The 25,950-nt window shown below is 41.0% G+C and overlaps 1 protein-coding gene across 3 annotated transcripts in view; it reads right to left on the bottom strand.

Annotated features, from left to right (window-relative positions):
- Positions 1–20,105, bottom strand: part of LOC135709462 (protein groucho-like) — a 125,507-nt gene extending 105,402 nt beyond the window's left edge. For all 3 annotated transcript variants that reach the window (XM_065231814.1, XM_065231815.1, XM_065231817.1), the window contains exons 1-2: positions 19,155–20,105; positions 16,483–17,318 (exon numbers count right to left, since the gene is read on the bottom strand). In XM_065231814.1, coding sequence (XP_065087886.1) covers positions 16,483–16,533 — 51 coding nt within the window. In that variant the 5' untranslated portion in view covers positions 16,534–17,318; positions 19,155–20,105. The remainder of the gene's footprint in view (positions 1–16,482; positions 17,319–19,154) is intronic.
- Between the last annotated feature and the right edge of the window lie 5,845 nt (positions 20,106–25,950).

Below are 25,950 nucleotides of genomic sequence, written 5' to 3'. Positions count from 1 at the left end.
AAAGCTTTATTAAAGAGATTTTTAGCCTTAGGCTAGTTCATCTCTAGAGAAAGCATAATATGAAAATTGTAAACAGAAGTGTAAACAAATGAATATAATTATGTATATGATATAAAATTGATTGATTCCATGTGAAATTGCAAGTTTAATAAGGGTTTAAATGATTGTTGAAGACCTACAAGACTATGATAAAACCATAATTGTTACTTAGGATAAGTATACATTATTTTTCCGGTGCGATTTGGGTTTTCCCGATTTTTTCCCGTTTTTTTCCCGGCAAATCCGAATTCCCGGTTTTTTCCCGGATTTCCCTGTTTTCCCGGTTGGATGGACACCCTGGAAAATGCTTTCGGTTAGTCTATGCCGGTCGCTCCATAAAATGGTGATACGACATGCTGATAAAGCCATATTAAAACGGGGAATATATCACAATAGATGTAAGTACTGGTCGCAGTGATCAAAATACCCAACACGGAAAAAAAGTAGAAGGGTCTATGCCTAGGGGCACGAACGGAAGCTTGACGTAGGACCGCTAGTGGACGGAACAACTATGTTGATCATTTAGTTCTTAACTCTTTCCGAATTGGTGGCCCTGAAAAGGGCCGGTTGTTTTTCAAATGATGGCCACACCAGTGCAAGTCGATGCCGAACAGATGACGGCGGCCTATTCATGCTTTCTATTGCGGAAAACCTTTCCTCCGGTCGCTGTGGGCAGTGTTGCCACATTTTTTTTTCTAATTTCAATGTGCATTTCCATCATAAAAAAATCTTTTTAATCTGTATCTGGCTGTCAGAAATCTGTAAAAAAAAATCTTTATAATTTCTTTATTATGGTCTTTGCACGGATTTCTGTTAATCCTGCTTGAGTTTATTCAAAGTTCATAAAGAGTTTGTTAAAAGTTTAGAATTTTCAAAAATGAAGTTTACTTTCTAATAAATTAATTGATTTAAAAGATCTCGAATTACTAGAATCATGATTTTAAAAGTGCTTGATTTGATGTCTAAAAATATAACAAATTTAATTCTAGCGAGAGACAATCCTGCTTTCGGTTAAAAATTTCTTCAATGAAGTTTCAATATCACAATTTCCCTAAAATTTGTTTTGACCGAGATTATAAAAATCTTTATCTAAGTATGTTTTTTTAAACCCGTGATTCTTCATTAACTTTTAATTTTCTCAATCTCTCTTCTAATCAAACCAGATTGAAATTTTATTTAAGAATTTAGCAGATTAAAAGGATATCGAGATAGCTTGTTGTTGCTCGATCCAATATACTTATTCTACTCAGTATTTGTTGTCATAAAATACCTGTAAACACGTTGGGAGAGTTCCATGTGTATTCCTCAATGTGAGCTATCTGTTGTCAATTGTCTTGCAGTTCGTCACAACACAAAGTTTGTGGATGGAAGCTAGTCGAATTACATATATTGTTATCAATTAGTTTTTGGGTTTCAACAACAACAACAACAACATCTGAACATCAACATTATCGAAGATAGCTAATATAATCATAATTTATTCAGTGAAAAATTCGATATGGAGAGTTAATTAAAGCTGCTCAAAAGGAAGAAACGATTATTTATCGGAATTCATAATTATAATAAAGAATGAACATATTCCACTTATTTCAAAAATCTGTAAAATCTGTATATTTCTTTTAAAATCTGTAATCTGTGTATACAGATATATGTATCAAAATTTTTCAGAAAAATCGGTATGATAACAGATGAATCTGTATACGTGGCATCACTGGATGTGGGTGCTTTCGTCGTCGACTCAGTGATGCCACATATACAGATTTATCTCATTACTGGGACTTGATTTTTTGTATTTTTAGACTTTTAGAACAGATAAAAATCACACAAAAAAAATCAACATTCAGAATTACGAGGTCTTTTATCAAATCAAATCAAATCAAATCAGATTGACCGCCCACGGTTGCTGCTCTGTTATTACCAGATCAGCTGCAATTACACAGAGAACCAACAGATGATGTTTGGGACTAACATTCATCCTCAATGTGTAAGAACTGGAGATCTAATATTTAGCAATACCAGCGCCGGCTGTGTCCGAATGCAGGTAAACTAGGGAATGGGAAGGAATGTGTTGACGTGGTACTCGCTGTGAAGGAAACCGAGAAATCCTCTGCGCTTCCACGAGAAATCACTGGGATGTTGGATGTGGGGAAAGGTTGCACGCACACGCAGGGATCGTTTTTTGGTATAGCGATTATAATACACAAACACACACACACACACACACACACACACGCGCGCGCACTCATCCAATTTCTATTTTTAGATCAGGACCCACACTGTGGTAAGTGATGCGATCGGTGTTAAAGAAGAATTTGTTTTCATTAAAATCTAGTGGGTATAGAATAAGGCAAAGTGAAAAATTGCAAGGAAGGGGACGGGCCTGGGATTGAACTCCCGGTTCAGTAAGCAGAAACGGTAACCACTGAGCTACCGAGCCTCGTCCATTCAGGATTACGATGTCTTTTAAATAGATTAATTCTTTAAAAAGCAAGCTTAAGTCATTCTTCAAGATTCTAAACTATGAACAAACTATTTCTGAACTTCAAATGAACTCAAAGTATATTTACGGCGATCCGCAATAAGATCATGAAATAGAATTTATACAGATTTTTGTCAGCCAGAAACATATTTTAAAAGATTTTTTACGGTGAAAATACCGTTTGAATTTTTTTCTCCTCCCTTCCTTTCATTGATGAAATGGTGAGCGATCAACCGAGCATGTGAGCATGCGCAATGTTTCGTTTGTTCGATTTGCGCTCTATCGTTACGTCCGTGTTTGGGATTTTTCGTTACATGTCTGATTTTTTTTTTTTTTAATGTGACCCCCAGTATAGAAATTAAAGACGTAGTCCTACGTCAAAAAATGGTCGCATAGCCTGCTTCAGCGAATCTTGACCCTTCTCCTACCCAACTATGCAACTCCCTTCTGTATTTTGATTGGAGAACTATTCACTCCCAAATAGTTTTCCTTAAGCAATTAGAATAGGAACGTAAAAGTAGATACATGATAGTTGCCAGTGTGCAATCTACGAATTACTTCTTTACAAACGCAATGCAACGCAAAACAAAGAATTCTTCTAAGAATATCCAGAGATTTATCCTCAGAGCTTTCCTTCCCATAATGCTCCTGTAAACTCCCTAAGAACCCTCCTAAGTAATCTTCCAAAATTCACATGGAAACAGGGTGGCCATCGATGCGGGAAAATCGGGAAATAACCGGGAATTTTATAAGAAGATAATCAATAATCCTTAAAATATCGTCACTTAGATTATAAGATTTTTTTTGTATGTATAAGTTTACTTATTTTTCACCTGTGTTCCAACTTTCAAAACCAGGTATAATGCCATATTTATACTAGAATCGGTTGAAAAATACACTTAATCTCTTCTTGTTTACTCGATACCTATCCATTGCAAGCAATATTTTGATAATTGTTTATGTTTTCAGAGTTGATGCACAGGTAGGTTGATGTTAAGGCGACGCCACTGAAGTAAACAAATAAATGCATATGAAAATTTCTACTTTAGCAACTTATGCGTAACTTCTCAAATACTTTTAGCAGAAGATGTAGTTTTTTTTAAATTGATCAAACGAAACTGAAAGAATTTGAGTTGTCAAATGCCTTACAATTCACCGTCATTTCTTACTTCCAAACATTCCTCAAATTCTCCCTAACCGACAAAAAACCAAACCATCAGCCCTGACTTCCCCTCGGGTAACTGTTTCCCAGCACCAATTTAAAAACTAATAAATTATTCTCACACAATCAAGACCTTGATTATCGCGTTCCCTCGCCACCGTCGAAATGATTCACGACAAATCTTCGAGGGAGAAACTAGCACCCCTCTAGAACAAGCTCATTTACAAGTGAGTCCTTCTTCTCGGTGCCATCAAGAGAGGAGTCCCCCTGTCGGTAAGTATCTTCTCATCCTCATTCAACCATGAAGCGCAGGGACCAACAGATGAGGCAACAGGAAGAGACGATAATGGCTATACGCACTTCACTCACTCGATACGTACATACAAACGTACACACACAATCGAAAGCATCTCGTTCGTCTTACATAAGTACTTACGTCTTCGTCGGAAATTGAAAGACATTCCCGGTGGTAAGAGCAATCTTGTGCTTTTGATTGACTTGAAGGGACGTCGTTGTCGTCATTCTTGACATTCCTAGTTCTGCCCTTCGTCGTCGTCGCTTCGAAGATGGCAAAAGGAACGGAAATTGAAGTACCGGATGTTCAACAGTGGGACAGGAGCACTATGTACTTTCATCCTGAACGAGGCTCATGGTAAATAGAAGAAATTAATACCGCGCCACCCGTGAGCTCGAATCGGATCGATGGAATCTCGATTTGCACATATATTAATATTTTTTTTATATTTCCATTCGCATAGCAGTCAGCGATAAAAATCAAATCGATCGACTCAGGGAGATGATGGGGAACGGGATTGCGGCGTCGACGGCCGTAGGCTGTTGTCGGATCGTTTGTGCTACGACTGACGTCTGGGCTCGTTAAATTGGAATAATTTAATTCGATAAAGTGAGTTTCGGACGGGTTGAAGTGGTGGAACGGATTGAAGGGCGAACCCGACCGGAATGGCAAGAGTGATGTTATTTTTTTCGTTGGATGAGGGATGCTGTGGAAGATTTATTGGTGATGAAGTATGTTGGAATTGAGTGGTGGCCGTCGGGAAAATTTACCGTTGACTTGGCAGAAATCGGTTTGATGGCTTCTAAAGAACATGTAAAACGTGATAGAATTCAAGTTTCCAGTCAAACAATTCGTCGAATCGTTCAGCAAATCCCTTGAAACATACTGTCAACACGCACACCGCAGGATCTTTCTTCCAGAAACAATTTCTTCCGAAAAGAGAAATGCCAATTGAGAATTTTTCTTTTTGCAAACTCGTGCAAAACTTTCCACTCACTCACGTGCTCATACAAATATACGCACACACACAGAAACACCGGCACAATCTCCGGTTGTGGCTTCTTCGGTTCTCTGTCGGCACCCCCTAGAGCCATTTGCTTCGCTTCCGTTCCGACCGGAGAAGATTGTTTGAAAAACTGTAGCACTTTTGGCTACACAAAGTCCTCCCGTCTCGGATGTTGCCCGCCCTCCTCCTCCTTTTCCTCGTCGTGTTCGAAAACTCGCACCAAGACGATGTGTGCTCGGAGGTGGTTCCTAACCCTCTTTCAACCACCTCCATTGCGGCCCTGCCGGAATGAGTATTTGCGAGTTCTCCTCCATGACGACTACAGAGTACGACGACGACGACAGTGGAGCTATAAAAGTTGGGATGAAAAGTTGAAATTTTATAAACAAACATGCCCAGGCGGCTGCAGTGTGACGGTGGGGGCGGTGCGGTGTTGGGCTGAGCGTAGGAGGCAATAAAGAAAAGATTAGAAGGCAGGGGACCGCATTTTCTTCGAAAACCGTCAGACAGCTTGGTTTTCCACGGCACACAGGAAGCAGAAATCGTGATGAAAGGCACACACAGAGAGGCGAGGACGGAGTTTGTTTATATAGCCTCAATATTTACTCACACACGCGTTTTGTGTACTCTAGAGTGCCTTCGTCCTCGTCGTCGTCGTCGTTGTTGTTGTTGTTGGTCTCGGTTGGCAGGCCTGGGGCCCCGGGGCCCCGGGGCGGAGGGCGGAATTTCAAATATGCATAATCTCAACTTGGTGAGATCGTTTCTCGTTCCTGTTGATTTTGGTACCGTGGGGAGGAGAAGACCCGGAGCTGCCGTCGTCGTCGTCGTCGTCGTCGTCGGCATCATTATCGTCCTCATCAGGGCGGAAAAGTTTGCAACCACTGAATTTATAAACAACGGTCGGCTGGTTGGAACTGCACCGACTTCCGGTATGAAATGGTAGATTTTTTTCTGGTTCTGGGTTTAATAGACTTGCTCATTGAGGTTCTCGTAGCTAAAGCCAGAAACGGGGAGATTTGATATTCTTTGATGTTATTCTCAAGCTTCGTTAAAGATTTCAGTGTGTTATATGTTAATAACCGCTGAGTATTCTTATGATATTTGAGCAACGTTGTTCGGAGAAACATACGAAGTAATCAATCCAGGATGGGTTAGGGTTATTTAATAATAAACCCAACTCAAACATCACTCCTGCTTTGCAAAAAAGGCGTCCAAAAATAACCGATTAGAGATAAACATAGCCAAACAGAGTCTCATAGCATCATTTAAAATTATTAATTGTGTTCAAAAATAACATTATTGAATTATACAAATCATTCCGGACAGGGCGTTGACTCAACGAAGAAAACTAAATTCTTTGATATTCCTTATTTTTAGAAAATAAACCGGGTGTACAAAATCAGTCACATTTTTCTAAATTTGCAGATTTAAGACATGTTATGAGCCAGGAAATGAATTTAAGCAGTAACCGTGGCGTTACTTTGACTGATAATGATGTGTGAATGACACTGCAATCATTTTTATATCAATCAGCTTGCTATCTTTCAATCTACAAGAAATTAAAGATAAAGTTATCATCACTAGCTTGATTGCCAGAATGTGTTCAACAAGTTCATGCTCCCCTTATTTCCTCAATTTGCTCCATTCCCTCTCCTTGAGATGTCAATTTCCTCAACCTTATTAGCTATTTTTTGACTGTTTCTTGACTTTCCGTTAGGAATGTTGCTCTGCATATGAAACACTTGTCTTTAATCCCCCGTTATAAAATATATTCCTCGTGTACAATTCAATGCCCATCTTATCTCCATGGTAACATATGGTTAACACTTTTTATCAAACGCTTGATGGCAGCCGGATACCTCCGGTGGGAAATCGTTCACAAGCATGTATTACACATCCCAGCCCAAGTAACATTGCAAATTTTGTTGAGGCTTTAAAGCACTCTACAAGTATAAGTCATGGTTTACAGAATCCTCGTAAAATCCAAATTATTACTTTGGAGGCAACCAATAATTCCGCTAATTTAGATTAATTTTGCTATGTAAAGCTAACAAACGACTTTGGTTGCAAATACTCATTCGAGCTAAAACAATGTTTTTTTTTTTAATTATGACATAATTATATGCTATGATCATATCTTGAATTGGAAAGATACAATAAGCGGTTGCAAAGAATGTGTTTGACATATTAAACCTGTTTATTTCACTTCATGAGATTCACAACAGCGATTTTTCACACACTCACTCACTCACTCACTCACTCACTCACTCACTCACTCACTCACTCACTCACTCACTCACTCACTCACTCACTCACTCACTCAGCGATCAGCAAATCGCTGATTGTGACTCATAGAAAGCAAAATTTACAGGTTTTATGTTTCAAACGCATACTGTGTAACCTCTTCTTGTAAGTTACAAGTAAAACATGTCATCATACCATCTTTTGGTTTTATTATTCCGAAAAACATTACTTTAGCTGAAATGAGTATTTGCAACCTTGCATACGTCTAATAAAGGGCTTCGGCAAATTATTAGTCGCATTATTATTATCTAGGCTTGTTAATTACTTGGGATTGCCCCCCCACCTTTTTTCCATCAACATAATCGAAAATTTGATATTCAGAGTTGTGCTTTCACAAAATTTGAAATTTTGTTCCACGTTACCCTGAGCTCAATATTTAATCATAATCTGCTACTTCAAGTAATCAAAACATCCGTCCATCCAAGAAGGATCATAATTCTAAAATTTCATTGAATAGCTTAATGTCTGAATTTAACCGGCTCTTCAATGAGGAACTAGAACTACAAGTATTCAGAAATATTTTGTTTTTAATTCTTTATTAAAGAGATTTTTAGCCTTAGGCTAGTTCATCTCTAAATTCAGAAATATATCTCTTAACTTTTTTTCCATTCTTGCATTTCCGAAAAGACGCTCCAACCCATTTTCGGAGGTTTACTTTTTGTTGCACTCTTAGCTCATTGGAGGCTATTCGTTCAATGAGGCTGATGAAGCATCCCTCGTATTTCCTGCCTGAAATACGATCTAAACTGAGTGCTTTATCCAACTGCTCCGGGTAATGAGAAAGTGGACTCATTAGATAAGGTGGGCGCTATGGAAGGCGATATTTTTGAGCGACAAATTGTCTGGCAACAAATGGAATGATGGTGATTTAGGAAGATGGTTACATTTTGTTCTCCCACAGGTGTCGAACAAACCATGGTTCAAAAGGTTGGACATGAGCCGTGACTTTATACGTGTTATATCAAGGCTTTGTCCAATCACTGCTCGTTAGACTCGCACTTCTATCGAATTGGGCTCTCAGGCAGCAAATTATGTGCGCGTGGCAGTGGTTATCATGATATCGAGCATGTTGTTTGGTCATGTACCCTACACCGTGTTGTCAGATCTGAGCTATCCACATCCCTCAAGGCCCGAAGAAAACAACCCGCGATATGTGTTAGAGATGTCTTGACTAGCCGAGATCGCGACTATTTGAATTTAATTTATGTATTTCTAAAACGTCATCTTATGATCTCCCTAGTTGTCAGCTGCTTATCGGTGTACCCCCATGTTTGTCTTTTTCATCAGTATGTCGCATAGTTCAAGATCAAGAGCACATTGCTCTCGAAACCTTGTGTTCTCAATCCCTAATTTGCCATCCATTTGTTACAATTTGTTATCCCTAACCTCGAGATAGCCACGAGTAATCGGCCCCCGCCTTACTAACGTTAGTTTTAAGTAATTTTGTTATCTAAACAATGAATATCGGCTCCGCAAAGCTACACCATATGAGCCTGGAAAAATAAACACATTAGAAAACAAAATGTTGGATCGAACTAAACAGCGCCACCCAGAAGCGCGCTAATCAACTTGGAGCATGAATTTTGTCACAGCCAATAATGTATAGCTCTACTCAAAGATGTAAATAGATTTTTACCGACCCTCTAAATCCCGCTTCAACTCAGGGATGGCCCAAAATGCGTCACAATTCTATTCACCAAGCAGAATTTCACGAACACTAGCGTGAAAAATCATAAGATTTAACAGTTCTTACAGTAATGCATCTCTTTGATACTATACAAATGCTGCTGGAGAAGACTATGTTCCTTATTTAACCAGTTAAAATAATTCATTCAAGCACCCACAAACTGACAATTCTTTATTTAGATTTTATTAATTTACAAACATCCTAAAACTACACCGAGTAATTAAATTGTATGAGACTAGCGAGATCAGTAATACTGTTCAAAGAGGATTAAGAAATATTTCAATGATTTTTTTAAGAACTATGATTTCCTGGTTTTCTAGGACTGAAATGGAATGCACAGAAATTACAAATTTGTTTCAGGTAGTCGACACCTTGCCGGATATCTCATCTTGAAGTGCTGCAGACTCAATAAGGTCTACGATGATTCGACTAGATTATAGAATGGTTAAACCTTCGTGAAACCCCTTAATATCATTGATTATGTTTATTAGGTTTTCCATAATGCCTAGAGTTTAGATCCTTATTTTTTTTTTTATAGTCACACCAAACGAAATTCTAAAAAAATACTCTGTATGCTATCGTGGTAGGAATAACGGGAAAATCACCAACTGTCCCGTGCAAGAACATATTGAGAGTAAGATAAAATGTGCAATCCAATGCCCGTTGAAAAAAATGATTCTAAATGTCTACCATATAAATGTGGGCCAGTCTACTGAAGAGTGGTACAGTACATTTTATAGAATGCAAAAGAGACAGAAATCACGTGTTTCCAAAAACTGGAAGTAATTTCAAACAAGGCATTTACTGTGATTGATAGATTTATGTGAAGGAAACTGCAGCCATTTCGATATAAATCTTCAAAACGGCTTGTTTAACCACATAATGATATCAGCAAGTTCATGATCCGTTCCTTACCTCGATTTAATTCATGAAACGACGACAGTGTTCCTTCCTAACCTCGAGTAAACCGTGAGTATTCGGCCCAACTCCTACTAGACATAGAATTAAGTGAATTTTGTTACAAATACAGAACAATGAACTATCGGCTCCGTAAAGCTAACGCGATTGAGCCTTCCAAATAAACGAACTAGTTAAAAAATTCATGATACGAGAAGAGGTCGTTGGTATGGAAATTTTCTCACCCTTGGAAGTTCTTTTTTGACTGTTTCCAAACTCAATGCAAGGGATAAATTACCTTACATCTTACATATGAAACACTTGTCTTTAATGTCATCATATATTTTTTTGCGTTTGCTACCCAGCTCCACAGGAAAATTATTCCAAATAATACGCTTAACCAAACGCTAATTCGCGACCGGATTCCTCTGGTGGGGAATCGTAAAAACAACACACCAAAGCAGCATTTCCGGTTTTGTTATGGCCTTCAAGTCTATACTAAGCTTTATAAACCTCTTCAAAACACCCAGCAGGCCTGGGTTCAATCCCAGTCGGCGCCACCGGGATGTTCTGAGGCATAACATCTTTGATCACGCCTTTCTTCGGAAGGGAAGCAAAGACGTTGGTAGAATCCAGGTTTGGTAGCAGTCTCGCTGGCGTATGTAGCAGGTGCTCAGCACGGAAAACACCATCGACGGAAAACAAATTAAGAAAAAAACCCTCTTCAAAACCATGATAAAACCAAAACTGTTAGTTGAGCATTCCCTCTAAAATTCTGTACGTTGATCCGCAACATCACAACATTAAAAGTTCACTGGGAACCTAATTTTCCGAGCTAACTAGGTTTACAATGAAGACCTAGAAAACCTCAAGCCACTCTATGCTGTCAAGGCAATGCTCCTGCGCATATTTGAATCATTATTAAATTCTAAAAGTGCTACTCCAAGCAATCAAAAAATATCCATCCATCATCCAAAATTCTCATTTAGTTAATTATCTGAGCTAATCAGACTGTTAAGAACACAGTAAGGGACAGGAACTACAAGTATTCAGAAAATAGATAATCTTCTTCTCCTATCTCTTAACCATTCTTGCATTTATTCAAAGTCACTCCAATGCGCTCAAAGGATTGATTTTTGTTGAACAAAGCTGACTTGAGCAGACGCTCCAATCTACTCGAAGGTTTCATTTTGTCAGACGCAATTAGGTGTACCATCTATTAAGAGACGCACATACCTATTTTGAGGTTAAATTTAGCAACGACTAACAACATCTAGCGTCTACGAAAGTGGATTTTTATCAACCCTGAGGATCTCAGTTCCAGGGCTGTTACTAGATTTTCTAAATTTGATCCACGAAATCCACGATTTCTCAAAAGAAATGCGCGACTTCAAATACTAATCCGCGACAAAAAAAAAACTGTTTTCATTGCCTAAAAATACCATTTGTATACTACTACATGGCATTTCAAGCTTATTGCTTATTAGATTTTTGCCTCCTCTCAACTTAGTGTTCTTTGAAGTACCTTCACATTTTAATTGAGAGCTTTCTATGCCTGTACCATCCTAAGCCCAAGGAAGTAGAGAAATGTTCCAACCCGAACAATTAATAGACTGGACGGGAATTGAACTCAGTCGCCTCCAGCATGAACTTGCTTTGTAGCTGCGCCTTTACCGACTGAACTAAAGGAGTATCGTTTGTAGCCTTTGAACAAAAAAAAATTAAAAATAACAATGTATCATCTTCACCTATTTATGTATAGTATAAATTCTGAGTAATTAGTGAACATAATAAAACACCCTTACATTATGAGATTCTACTGAATAATACCGGCCTAGATTTGATGAAACATAATTTTAAAAAATATATGCATTTTCATTTGAAATGCAAATTTTCTTGAAAATTACCTTTGCGTGTCTGACGTATTTTGCTGTCCTTAATGTTGTAGTTAATTTGGCTCTAGTTTTCTCAATTTTTTACCGATTCAAACCAAACACCCTGCACATAATCGAGAAATTACCATAGTTTTATAAGTCACACTTTTTGGTCACGTCACGGTTGTGTATTTACACGGATATTCCTTGGGTTCTGTCCAATGGTGAACAATTTTCTTTATTTTTTTTTAATTTCTAATATGAACCTAGCACTATTCGTTGTCAAATCATAACCGAATCGTATATATGTGACTTTGTGGATCATGTACGACTTATTACTATGTATTATAGGGTTTCCAAATCGTCCAGGACATAAGTTTAGTTGTTCTACTAGATCAACCAAGACTGCAATAATGTCTGTAGTATCGAAAAATGTCCAATCAGATTCTAAGTGTCTATGTGGATCATGCATGATCTATTTCCGAGTAACCCAGATGTTTTAGGTTCTTTAAATCGTCCTGGAGTTCAGATAATTTGATCTACCAGATCAACCGAGATTGGGACAATTCCTTTAGTATCGAAATATGTCCAAACAGATTCATAGTGTCTATATGGATAATGTTTAATTATTTCCACGTATACCGGATGATCTATTATTATTATTATTATTATTATTTATTAACGGCACTTTACCATCATCGTGGCATTCGTGTCGGGTAAAAAGATATTACATAACAAATTCCTCATGGTAATTATTAAGATTAGATTTCATTATATAGGTTGCTATCTTTGAAAAATTGTAGAACTGCTGCCTCTTTCCTTGGGTTGTACGGCAATATTTCAGCTAATCATCCATTGATCCCTCAAGCGATTCGTGTTTGAGCCTTTTCCCTGCAGTCGACTAATATATGCGGTATTGATAGTTGCACTCCGCAACATCTGCATATTGGTGGAGGGTTGTTGTGCAGCAAATGCGAGTGGGTGAGTCGAGTGTGTCCTATTCGAATCCGTGTTAAAATGCATTGTTCGGAAGCATATTTGCGATCCGGATACTTCCCTGATGTAGGTTTGATTTGCCTCAGTTGAGCTTGGCTGTGGTGCCATTCGGATTCCCAGGCAGCCCAAATGTTCCTTTTGATAGCATGTATGACGTCTTGAGATGGTATTGGGATGTCGAGTTCAGCTTCATTTCTTCCTTGTATTGCACGGTTGTCTGCTTCTTCGTTTCCGGTAGGTTCTTCAAATCATCCTGCAGTTCAGATGATTTGTTTTACTAGATCAACAAAGACTGGGATAATATCTATAGTATCGAAATATCGATTTGGAAATCCTAGAACATTTGGCATACGCAAAAATAGGTTGGCATGATCCACATAGACACTGCAAATTTGTTTGGGCAAATGTCGATACTACAGATATTGAATAAATCTTGGGTGATCTAGGAGAAAAATAATCTGATCTCCAGAATGATTTCAGAACCTATAACATCTGGTATACGTAGCAGTAGGTCGGGTGCAATCCACATAGACAGTTTGAATCTGTTTGGACATATTTCGATACTACAGATATTATTGGAGTCTTGGTTGATATAGTAAAACAAGTCAACTGAACTCTAGGACGATTTGGAGAGCCTAGAATATCTGATATACATGGCAATTACTCGCATATATACGATTCGTTTATGATTTGACAACGAAAAATGCCAGATTCATATTGAAAAAACAAGGAAAATTTCTCACATTGAACAGACCTCAGGGAATTTCCGTGTAAATCCGGTGTGGCTTATGGAATTGAGATCATTTCTCGATTATTTGCAGGGTGTTTGGTTTGAACCGGTAAAAAATTGAGACACAAATTAACAACAAAATTGATGACAGCAAAATAATCCGGGATGGAAAGGTTACAATGAATCCCTACATTTTTGTGACAGCACATCAGTCCCTTCGCGTTTTTCACGACATCATTTAACGTTTCCGCGATTTTCGCGACTGAAAGTTCAAATCCGCGAAAATCGCGAAATCCGTGCCTGTTGTAACAGCACTGGATTTGGGTTTTCCCGCATTTCTCCCGGGTTTTTTCACCGGCAAATCCGAATTCCCGGTTTTTCCCGGCTCCACCATCTTAAGCTGTTCTTTTAATTTAAAAACCATGAAATGAATATAGCATTCGAATACTTTCCAAAGTTCCAGAATAATGAAAACAATTTATACCCACGAGCAGTTTTTTTCTTCTCATGTCTGATATCGTAGTTCGTTTTTGAAATTCAATACATACCTCGAGTAATTCTTTGATAATCTTGACCATCTTTCTGTGTCAATGAGAAACAAAATCTAAGTGCCATAGTGAAATATTTCAAATGCCAGATTATTTAAAAACGTTCTTAGTGTCTTGTGTACAAATATCTAAATCAGAGATCTCGCAAATTCCCAGAATTTCGTTTTGTTTTGTCTTGAGTCTTGAAAAAATACCTAAGTCTGAGGTTTTCTTAAGTTCTAAAATCTTTTTTATATATCTTTGTTAAGAAGACTTCAAGCCGTGGGTTGGTTCGTCTCCTCTAAAATCTCGAATAATGTCCATGGTGCCGAAAACATTCCATACTATTTTTTTTTCAAGTTCTAGGCCTTATTCATCTTACTCGTGGCCAATGACACCGGTCCTAGGGACCTCAATCGAGTGTCGATGAATGTGTAAGCACGCCATCCCGAAAGTACCAGCATGAAAATCACTGTATCAGCATGAAAATACCAGCATGAAAATCACTTTATTTTAAGATCTCTAGATGGTGGCTAAAACAGGTTCACAAAATTGGAACGTTCTTGAACCATGGAGAGAAATAACATCAGCATAAGAAAGATAAAAGATAAGATAATAACAGCAAAAAATCATCAATCAGTGCCAATAGCAGTGTTCGGAAAATCACTATCATCTTTGGGTCATTGAGTCTCTGTGACAGAATAAACTTGCGTAAATCATCCAGCTCTAAGCCTTCCCGCAGACGTCAATTAGTAGCACGTTTATACATTTCGTGTTAGTTTTCCATCAACTATGAAGCAAATACAACAGCAATATCAACAAATAGCGCCGAAAGGCAACAGCGATTAGTGACTATTCGTTCCGTACCCTCCAACTCCAACAACCCTTTCGATGGACACCAGGAACAACAAAAGGCCCTTTTCAGGGCCAACAACCAACAAACAAACGTCCCTTTTCTCAGGGCCACCAATTCAATCCCTTCGTTTAATTTTGAGCTATACTTGGCATAAACAGCGAAATCGTTTACAAGCTTGCATATAATATTGCTAATTTATGCGATTTTTCGCTTAAATTTACACGAAATATCGCGTAAATTTATGCCAAATCTAGCGTTAATTTTATGTGCGCTATACATCGCAGAAATTTACATGAATTTTTCGAACGGTGTACAGAAGGAGTTAAAATAATAGATTTTCAAATAATTAAAAGAACCAAGAGCAAACAATTTTGCTCCGACCACTCACGGTCTTTGCGCTACATATCCCAGATCTTTAAAGTAAAGTATTCATCATCTATTTCTCTTACCATCAGTCTATACTTACTGATATAGGTTAGTAGTAATATCATCATTCAGAATTTAATGTCACAAACAAACTTTCAAAATTGCAGGTATCATTTCAGGCTTTTTTTCATTAGCTACAAGGTCAGCCGTTCCAAACGATCAAAAGGACAAAAAAACAAATAACGGCCCTTCTCAGGGCCACCATTCAAAAAATAACTGGCCCACCAATTCTAAAACGCGAAGAGTTAAGATAATAGAGTATCGATCAATTAAAAGAACTAAAGGCTCAACATATTTATTCCGTCCACTAGCGGTCCTACGTCAAGCTTCCGTTCGTGCCCCTAGGCACAGACCCTTCTACTTTTCAGGGGTAGGTACTATATTTTGTAGTCTGTGAAAGCGAAATCACATATTTTGTTGCATCAATACATATGGCATGTTGAGAGATTGAGCTCGTGGGAGACAATTTTCGTCATTGGATATGAATTTTTGGCTCTCTTAGGACTGGTAGTAAAGCGGATAAAAATGTATGGGAAAATTCTGTTATTATTTGATTGTAGCTAGTTTAACCATAATGCCCGGGAAAAAACTGAACGACAAAGTCCCTATCTAATTTATTTAGGTTCTCGTTCACTTTATTTGACCTGAATATGAATTGAAAGCGAATTAATCCCACTTCTATCAATTTTTATAAGGGGAACAACGCCATCTTTGTGGAAAATGGCCTGACGATATGATTCATTATGACAACGAAATGTCAAACTAAATGTGACGTTTATTAAAACAGGGCTGCAGCCCAGTTAACGAACACCCAGTTAGCGAATAAGTACTGAATTCGTAATACCAAGATGCGCCAAGTGCTCCCGGTCGCCCGGTTCAAGTGGGTTCATTTCCTAACCTGAAGCACCTCGTAAAGCCTCTTCAGACAGCATGACGCAAAAGAGACAGTCAATCTCTAATCACATTCACAGCCCGAACTGCTTGAGTCCACCTCACTTGATTGCGCTAATTGAAAATATCAGCAAATAACATGGCCCGCAGTCAAACAAGTCTTCGGTGACTTAAGAGGTTAAAACAAACACTTTTCTATCAGCAGTCGCCTCTCGAAACGGAATGCCAATGGCGTCGTTGTGGGAGCGGTCTGTCTCACTCAGTCAATAGAAGTCGTCGGTTTATAAAAGTTCTTGATTAGAAAGCCACTTACCGGATGCCGGGCGGCGACGGCCGCTGCGTTGATTCCTGCATTGGGATACATTGTGGCGGAGGATTTTCACTTGGCAATTTCCGACGAAGGTACTTGTTTCTTGTTTTCGGTTACTCAACCGAACGGGGGTTTGTTTGCACTGATTTCACTGTTTCAATCACAACAATAACAAACGGCACACAACTTCACAATAGAGCGCACTGGTAATCCACAAGCAAGTGTAGCGAAAGCCGCTTGGCGCTAGCGCTGACAGAGGAGGCTGCGGCGACGGCTACCGACGGCGGCGGCAAACAGATTTCGGCTTGGTTTCTGATTGACGGCTCCCAGCGCCGAGAACGGCATATTTAATCGAATTAGATTCGGTTTTTCCGTGCTTTTTCTCACCACACTTTACAATTATGTTTAACCACGCACCACGAAGTAGCGCCTGCTCCGATGATGGTGATGCTGATGGAAGAGATGGAGGCCAATAATTTCCCGAAAACTTCCACACGTTTAATTATCCACACTTTTCCACACTCTCATTCCTTTTTTTCCTTTGATTTTTTCCCCTCCTTTTGTACGGAACGAAATTACCGCCCGGTAATGAACAGCTTCGACTATTGGAACAATTTTTCTATTTCTTCGCGCTACTGATGAACGAGCAACAAAGAGCCACAAATTATTTCCACTTTTTTCTTCTCTTTAAAATTTATTACACTGAACGAAAAGAAAACTGCTTTTCTTGTTTCTCAACTCAACCAAACACTTCCGCTAGGTTTATTATCCTCCGGCGCTGATCTCCGCTTGTTCCTCATCCAAATCAACGAGGGAATTGATTTTTCTCCACGGAAAATCTGTAAAGAGAAGCAGTAATAAATAAATTAAAATCCGGTAATTGACTGCTTGTTTAAGATCGCATCCGCTACTCTATCGCCGGTGCCGTCGGCCTGGTCCAAAGGTATTCCCTTTTTTCTACTTTTAAACACCAACCAAAAAATACTTATCCAATCGTATTTTCCTACATTTGCTTGCCTCCGAAGAATGTGTTTTTGCGCGCGCTTACACACATATGCATGCCGACGGACCGATCGAAAAATTGGGTTCTATTTGTTCAGTCTTATTCAAATTTGCTACGCTGATGGTTGCTCTGTGCAGGCAGCCCAAACAGTAGAGTAGCGACGGAGAAAAATAACAAAAGCACTCAGTTTGTGAAACTGAGCCGACGGCTTTTTGTACCGTCGACGACGACGACAACAAAAACAACGAGGACGACGGCATACCGGCGTCAGCTTCTGTTTATTTATCACTCAACCGTGTCACACCGGCCAAGCTCTAGTAGCAGAAGCAGATTTGTCTAAACATGGCTGGAGCAACAAAAAAGAACACAAGAGATTCGGCTCTTGGAAATGACAAACAATGCAAATACCAGCCAGTCGTACATTATTGTAGCAGGATTTTGACTATGTATTTGAAAGATATGAGTTGATATTAAATTCTGCTGGGCAGAATGGGTCTATTGTTTATCGATTGGATTGACGGTTTTCCAATTTAAAATTGGTACTTCGTGCGATGAATTAAGCTATTTGGAAAATGTTTTATGAACTAATCGAATGACACAAGAATAATTCAACAAGAATCGAACAATGCAGATAGGAGCTTTTGAAATGTTCATCTAGAATTGTTGTCTATTCAAGCTGAATGATGGATTAGAACTTAAGTATTATTGACAGATTCTCTTCTTAAATTTTTCCTCAACACACAGTGGTCAGTAAAAGAAGCTATTATCTAGCAATTATTACGGCAAACACGACAAGTTATGAATGAAAGAAAAAGTCGATGAAGATAATCGTTCAATGTTACTTAGGATCCATTGTTCGGCTAGAATTAATAACATTCTTCTGCATGAAATTCATTAAAGTATAAAGAAAGAGAAAAGGATTAGTAACTTCCATATAATTTCACTAACATATTTGCTTATCCTTGACAGATACGCGTATTTCGTCTACAATTAACAGACTTGTTCAGTGTCTTGTACTGATACTCGAGTATTAGCACAAGACACTGAAGACGTCTTCACATTGTAGACGAAATACGCGTATCTGTCAAGGATAAGCAAAGTGCATAAAAGTATCAAAATACAATACATTCGCTTTCCAGAGTCCTTTTTGAACACCTTATATAATCCGGTCTGCTTTCTGGAGTCCTTTAATTTGATAAGGATTTGCAATATTTCTGCATACAATCAAAAGTTCAAAGATTACATTAAATACTACACGTATCATCATTACTCAAATACCGCAGTGGTCGTGGTAGAAAGCGAATCAAGTTAATCAATTTCTTTATCCACAGATGGATATAGGACCTATTCAAAAAATAATCAAGCATTGAAAGGTAATAATTTCAATCCAATTGCCAGAGGTTTTCCATTGAGGAAATTCAACATCTTCTGTACGAAAAGGTTACAGAATTAGTTGATAAACACGTTGAAGCAAATACTTCTTAGCTTAGCATCTTTTTTTTTATATAATGCTGTCAATACCACATAAATTACGCTTCAAAAAGTGAAGAGTAAACGAAGCACTATTTAAAAGAAATGCTTTGGTAAGCGTGTTGTAACTCATTATCATTTCCCAGAATGTTAAACCCATAATCTTTACCTAAGAACAAAACGGACCAAAAACAAAACTCACGTTTCACTTCTAAACAGCTACAGGTAATCCAATGTAAGCCGACTCTGCTCAGCAATCATCGAACACGTTCAGCTGCTCAACTCGTCGCCAATCTGAAGCACTTGATTACTGCTTCTTCTAGCATCCACAATTGCTTCCCCGTCAAACGGTTCACTCAACTTTCAAGCATTAATCAACGTTTAATTCCCGGGCACTGCTGCTCACACAATCACTGAGAGCGCACATGAGCCGACGGAGCCGACGACGACGACGACAACGGTGACCCAAAATGTCAAACACGCGTCGAATCGTTTAGGAAAAATTAAAGCACACCAACGCACGCTTTCTCTGTTCGACGTTTGCCTTCTTTTTCTTCTTCCTCCTCCTCCTCCTGCTTTCCACCGTCTCCTACAACTTGATTAGTCAAACTATTTATAATCCCACTCGCGCTCTATAGCACAGCGCACCATGTGGGATTTTCGGCGGCTCAAACGACAACGGTGGCGGCGACGAAGACGAAAACGACGACGGCGGTGGCGGTTTGCCGGTTTGAATGAATTAAAAGCTGTGGTGAAACGGAAGATCTCCTCCGCTGCTCCACCACTCTCTTCTAGACCCAGCTCTTTGGCACGGGCGGTTGGTGGGTGGCAGTGTGCGGTTACACACCGCAGAAGCCCCGCTCAGAGGTACCAATACACACACAAGGGTACGGCGGCGGTGGCGGCGCGCGTCCCGCTCAACGGATTCAACACACAAAACCAGAATACGCGACCAGGCGGCGGAACAACGCGGTTTCACTTTCTCTCTCTCGCTCACACGCTCGAATGAATGCCCCCGAACCGACGACGGTTGTTGTTGTTGTTGGTTGGTATCCGGCAATGAGCGCGGTAAATCAACGAATATACGGCGCGCGGGTTTTGAAAACGACGACGTCGACGACGATATGATAGAACGATCTAACCGAGACCAACGCTGCACTACTACTGACTGGGTGAGCGCATGGTGGCATGGTTGCTGCTGGCTGTGGCGATGGCCGAACAAACGGTAGTTTGTTGGCATCGATGGCACCAATACACGTGCAAGAGGTACCGTTTGGGGTGTTGGTGCGACGATGGCGACGGCGACCATGCTGCCTGCTCACCGGGCCTTGCTACTGTTGTGGGAAAGCGAATGGATTTTCATTGAAGAAACATGGAAGATTTCCTACGGGTGGGCCGACTGATGACGGAGGAGCTTTGATGAACTACGGAGGTAAGTTGGTGAAGCTTTGATTGCAATTGAATTCGAAATGTGTGAAGTTCCGTTGCCGTCGACCAGTTTGACGCCTGCCGTTGCTAAAATGTACGTTCTTCCATGCATGCAGCCAGGGTTGCCAATAGTTTTCATGCAAACATGCAAATTTTTTAACTATTCACGATTTTCTTTTGCAAGGCTCAACATAATAAAAAAAAAACTTTACGGTGCCGATAGTCTTTAGATACATTCTGACCTAAGAAGTTGTAGCATTCCTAATACTAAATAATCGATTACTAATCTATCGATCTATAAAAATAGAATCGATTTTATCATTCGAGAACTTTGATCACTTAGATAGGCATGCGCAGACCTCCTTATTAGGGGGGCCAGCCAACCAATATGGGCTGTCTCATACCTTAGGCGCTATTGAGGGGTGTATTGACAAATTGACGGGAATCATGCTCAATAACATTAACAATTTTTTAAGGCTACGAACTCATGTTTTGCTCGATATTTGAATTTTATTTTCACCAGACAGTCACAGATTTTTAAAATAATCCATGTTTTATAAAAGAGTCATAGCCTTGCAATGGGCTACAAATGGTGAGTCGACAAACTGGAAGGAGTGTTGTCCCAACAGCTCTGGTCCTCACAAGTTCCTACCTCACGCTTCCACGGGTCAGCCGATGACAAAGACCGCCAGCAAAAGATGCTGGTAGCGTAACCTGGGCAATGTCACCACGATAAAAACATGGATCCGGATCGTGGTGATAGCAAAGTGAGGAGGTGCGACCCTCGAGCGTCTGTTCACCATGGAGGTGCGGCTCAAACAGCGTCTGTCTCGGAGCGAGCGGCTGAATAAGAAATGCTGTATCACGTCAGCTACACCTAAGGTGGCAGCCCCACCAACATGATGTAGGTATCGCGACCCCGGTAAGGTAGCATACTGAAACCCCCAACATTACTCAGAAAAACGAAGAAAGAGAAAACAACGAACGGAATTTTCGGCAACCGACCCGGCAACGAAATAAGGACAATGAATGGAAACTCGGTACTTGGAATGTCAGAACCTTAAATGAACCTGGACGAGCGGGCCTTTTGGCTCGTGAACTGCAAAAAGTGAATGTGAGCGTAGCTGCTATTCAGGAAGTACGGTGGCCTAGATCCGGAGAACGTGAATTCCGGGCTGTGGATCCCATCGCCAACACTTCCTTCAAGTATCATATCTATCACAGCGGTGGCGATAGGGCAGAACATGGAGTAGGGTTCATAGTGATCTGGAAGCAGATGAAGCGTGTTATGCGGTGGAGACCGGTAAGCGACCGCATCTGTGTATTAAGGATTTGGGGCAAATTCTTCAACTACAGCCTGATCAACAGCTATGCGCCAACCAACGATAAATCCGATGACGTGAAGGACGCGTTTTATGACAGTCTCGATAAAACTTATGATGAGTGCCCAAAACACGACGTGAAGATTGTAATCGGAGATGCAAATGGGCAGGTCGGGAGGGAAGATTTCTTTCGTCCAATCATTGGTACAGAGAGCCTACATACAGTAACCAATGATAACGGCCTGAAACTGATAAACTTCGCCGCTGCTAGAGGTATGGCCATCAGTAGCACCTACTTTGCACGCAAGAATATCCGAAAGCACACCTGGAGACACCCAAATGGCGAAACTTGCACCCAGATCGATCACATGTTGGTGGATGGCCGGCACTTCTCAGATGTCATTGATGTAAGGACTTTTAGGGGGCCTAACATTGACTCAGATCATTATCTTGTTGTCTGCAAAATTCGGGCGCGTCTATCGACCGTTACGAATTCAACGAACCGGAGATCGATGCGTTTCAATATCCATCGCTTGTCAGTAGAAGGTGTTGCTGCAGAGTACCGCCAGAAGCTTGATGAGTGGATTAGCGAAATCAACGTGAACGAGGACCTCAACAATCTGTGGAACACAATCCACGGAGCGGTGAACACAACAGCACAAGAAGTGATAGGTACAGCTCAAAGACGACCACGTAATGGCTGGTTTGATGAGGAGTGCCAGAGGTTGACGGATGAGAAGAACGTTGCCAGAAGCCGGATGTTAGTGTCTGGTACCCGGCTGAACAGAGAGCGGTACAAGGTAGCAAGGGCAGCTGAGAAACGAACCCACCGCAGAAAGAAAAGGCAATACGAAGAACGCGTGATTGCTGAGGCGCAAGAAAGTATGGAACAGAACGATATGCGAAGGTTCTACGCGACTGTCAATGGTGTGCGGAGTAAAACAGCGCCATCTCCCGCCATGTGCAATGACCTTGAGGGGAATTTGCTGACAGATAAAACAATGGTGGCTGCCAGGTGGAAAGAACATTTTGAGACATTGTTGAATGGAGAGAGTGAGGGAGTATCGAGGAACAGAGTAAACATCGCAGACGACGATCAAGCTGTGGAGCCTCCAACGCTAGACGAGGTTAAAAAGGCAATACGTGAGCTGAAAAACAATAAGGCTGCTGGGAAGGACGAGCTCCCGGCCGAACTTTTCAAACACGGAAGTGAGCAGCTGCATCAAGCAATCCACCGTATTCTAACGAAGATATGGGAGGACGAAGAACTGCCTGCTAGCTGGTTGGATGGCCTCATTTGCCCATTATTCAAAAAAGGGCACAGACTCGAGTGCGCCAATTATCGAGGAATAACTCTTCTGAATTCGGCGTACAAAATACTGTCACGCGTTCTGTTTAACAGATTGAGACCGTTTGAGGAGTCCTTCGTCGGTGAATACCAGGCTGGTTTTCGTGAGGGCCGATCAACGACGGATCAAATGTTTACCCTGCGTCAAATCCTTGATAAATTCCGGGAGTACAACTTGCAGACTCACCATCTGTTTATTGATTTCAAAGCAGCATACGATTCAGTGAAGAGAAATGAGCTTTGGCAGATTATGCTAGAACATGGTTTTCCGGCGAAACTAATTAGACTGATTCGCGCAACGCTAGATGGATCGAAATCAAGTGTAAGGGTTGCAGATGAGATTTCGACCTCGTTCGTGACCTTAGATGGATTGAAGCAGGGTGATGCACTTTCAAACTTACTGTTCAACATTGCTCTTGAAGGAGCGATTAGGAGAGCTGGTGTGCAGAGGAACGGTACCATCATCACACGATGGTACATGCTCCTTGCCTTTGCGGACGACATCGATATCATTGGAATTGACCGTAGAGCAGTGGAAGAGGCGTTTGTGCCTTTTAAGAGGGAGACGGCGAGGATTGGGCTCACGATAAGTTCTACCAAAACGAAGTACATGGTAGCCGGTAGACAGCGTGGGAGCAATAGTGGTGTTGGTAGTGTAGTGTTGTTAGATGGTGAACAATGTGAGGTAGTGGAAGAATTTGTGTACCTTGGAACACTAGTGACATGCGATAATGATGTTATCCGCGAGGTGAAGAGACGTATTGCAGCTGCAAACAGGGCCTTTTACGGATTACGTAGCCAGCTGAAGTCCCGTAGCCTGCAAACGAAAACGAAATTCGCTCTGTATAAGACGCTGATACTTCCGGTAGCCCTCTACGGCCACGAATCGTGGACGTTAAAAGAGTCTGACCGGAGAGCATTTGGTGTCTTCGAGCGTAAGGTGCTGCGAACAATACTCGGCGGTAAACAGGAGAATGGCATCTGGCGGCGTCGCATGAATCACGAGTTGTACCAAGTGTATAACGGTACGGATATAGTGAAGCTTATAAAACACGGCAGACTACGGTGGGCTGGGCATGTAGTGCGGATGCCGGAAGAACGACAAGCAAATATTATATTCAGCAGAGAACCCGGTAGAGGTCGTCAACTCCGGGGTAGACCTCGGACACGTTGGCTATTTGCAGTTGAGGAGGACATCAGGTCGCTAAACGTTCATGGCGACTGGAAGCGATTGGCTCAGGACCGAGTCCAATGGAGAAGAGTACTTCGTTCGGCGTTGAATCAACCTGGCGATTCGTAGCCCATCAAGTATCAAGTAAGTAACTCTGTAGTTGTCTGCGTTTTTGTTTGTCTTGTCCCCCCGTCTCGATGAGTCTCATCGTCGCCCACTGGTCACCCACCATAGCCGGTCGAACTCCAGACGAAACTAGAACCACACTACCATTCATACTGGCGACAACGCTCTGATGAGACAACGAAACCTTACCCCCAAGCTCCTCCCCTGATCCTATCCTTCGAAAATGTACCTCTCTAACCTCGAGTAAGCCGCGAGTATTCGGCCCAACTCCTACTAGACATAGAATTAAGTGAATTTTGTTACAAACAAAGAACAATGAACTATCGGCTCCGTAAAGCTAACGCGATTGAGCCTTCCAAATAAACATACTGGTTAAAAAAAAAAGTAAGCCTTGCAATAATAGTTCTTTCAATGTTGCCCACATAATCAACTTTAAACGATTAGCATTTAAAAAAATTACAATATTTTGTGACTGAGCAAATCAAAATGATCAAACATCTTTAGTATCCCTAATTTAATAAAAGGTTCAATAGCCGTATAATTATAAAGATGTTGCGCTTTTTTTTTTTGCATGAAAAGGATTTTAAGGTTCAAGACATCATCAAACAACAGTGTCACCAAATAAATTTTAAAATTTTCCCTTGGTCACAAAAGTCTGTAAATATATGTGTTTTTTTTTTTCTTTATTATAGAGATTTTTAGTCGGCTAGTTCATCTCTTAAGATAGTACAAAAAAGTAAAATAAAGAGAAAAAAGGGTTCTCCGAAGGAGATTTCCAATCTTGACTGTGGAACATTTATTTTGCCAGAATTAAAAGGTGTAGAAAACTGCCAAAAGGGCCAACAAACTGGAAATACAAACAAGGAACACTCAGATATTGTTGTAAAGGTCCGCCTCCTTTAGGAAGGTGGCTGCTGCCGGGGACTCGTCGCCCAACAGGTTCCGAATGCTGATTTGACTCCAATCCGAAGGCAGCTCGAAGGTCCTCCAGCTCCGCGCAGTTCTCGAGGATGTGCGCCACGATGGCTGGCACTTCGCAGGTTTCGCAGGTCCTCCGAAACGGTATAAGACACTTTTAGGCCCCGGAACCGCTAGGATCTGGAGAAGGACCTGCAAAGCCCCAAGCTGCCAGTCTAAGCCTACGACAGCTCCCCGGGGTGGGCACTCACGGCCTCTGATAGTTCCGGGTCTCAAGGCATACGGGCGTGGGAGAGTTTTCGGACAAGCGATCCTATCAAACGCTACGGTCAACGGTTTATTAATTGATGGCAAACAAACCTGACTGGGCTTTGGTGGTGACGGGTAGCGATCGGGTGATTGTCGGGTGGCAGCAGGATGGCGTCCGGTAGGCGACCAGGTGGTGGCCGGGTGGTGTCCGGGTAGTGACCGGATGGTCGCTGGTAGCAGCCGGATGGCGCTCGTACGACGGCCGGATGAAGGCGAGTACGGTCGGAGGGGGCGGCTGAGTGCGGCCAGATGAAGACCTAGTTGCGGCCGGATTGGCGGTTACTTAGAGCAGCTGGAAGGCGTCCGGGCGGTGGTCGGGTGGTGGCTGAGTTGCATCCCGTCGGTGGACGGATTATGACCGGGGTTCGAACGTACG

Source organism: Ochlerotatus camptorhynchus, unplaced genomic scaffold, assembly GCF_037179485.1.
Source record: "Ochlerotatus camptorhynchus isolate MF236.1 unplaced genomic scaffold, CSIRO-AGI_Acam_v1.1 ptg000361l, whole genome shotgun sequence".
NCBI lineage: Eukaryota > Metazoa > Arthropoda > Insecta > Diptera > Culicidae > Ochlerotatus > Ochlerotatus camptorhynchus.
Note: the sequence above shows the minus strand (reverse complement) of the source record. Positions and strands in the feature narration are given on the sequence as shown.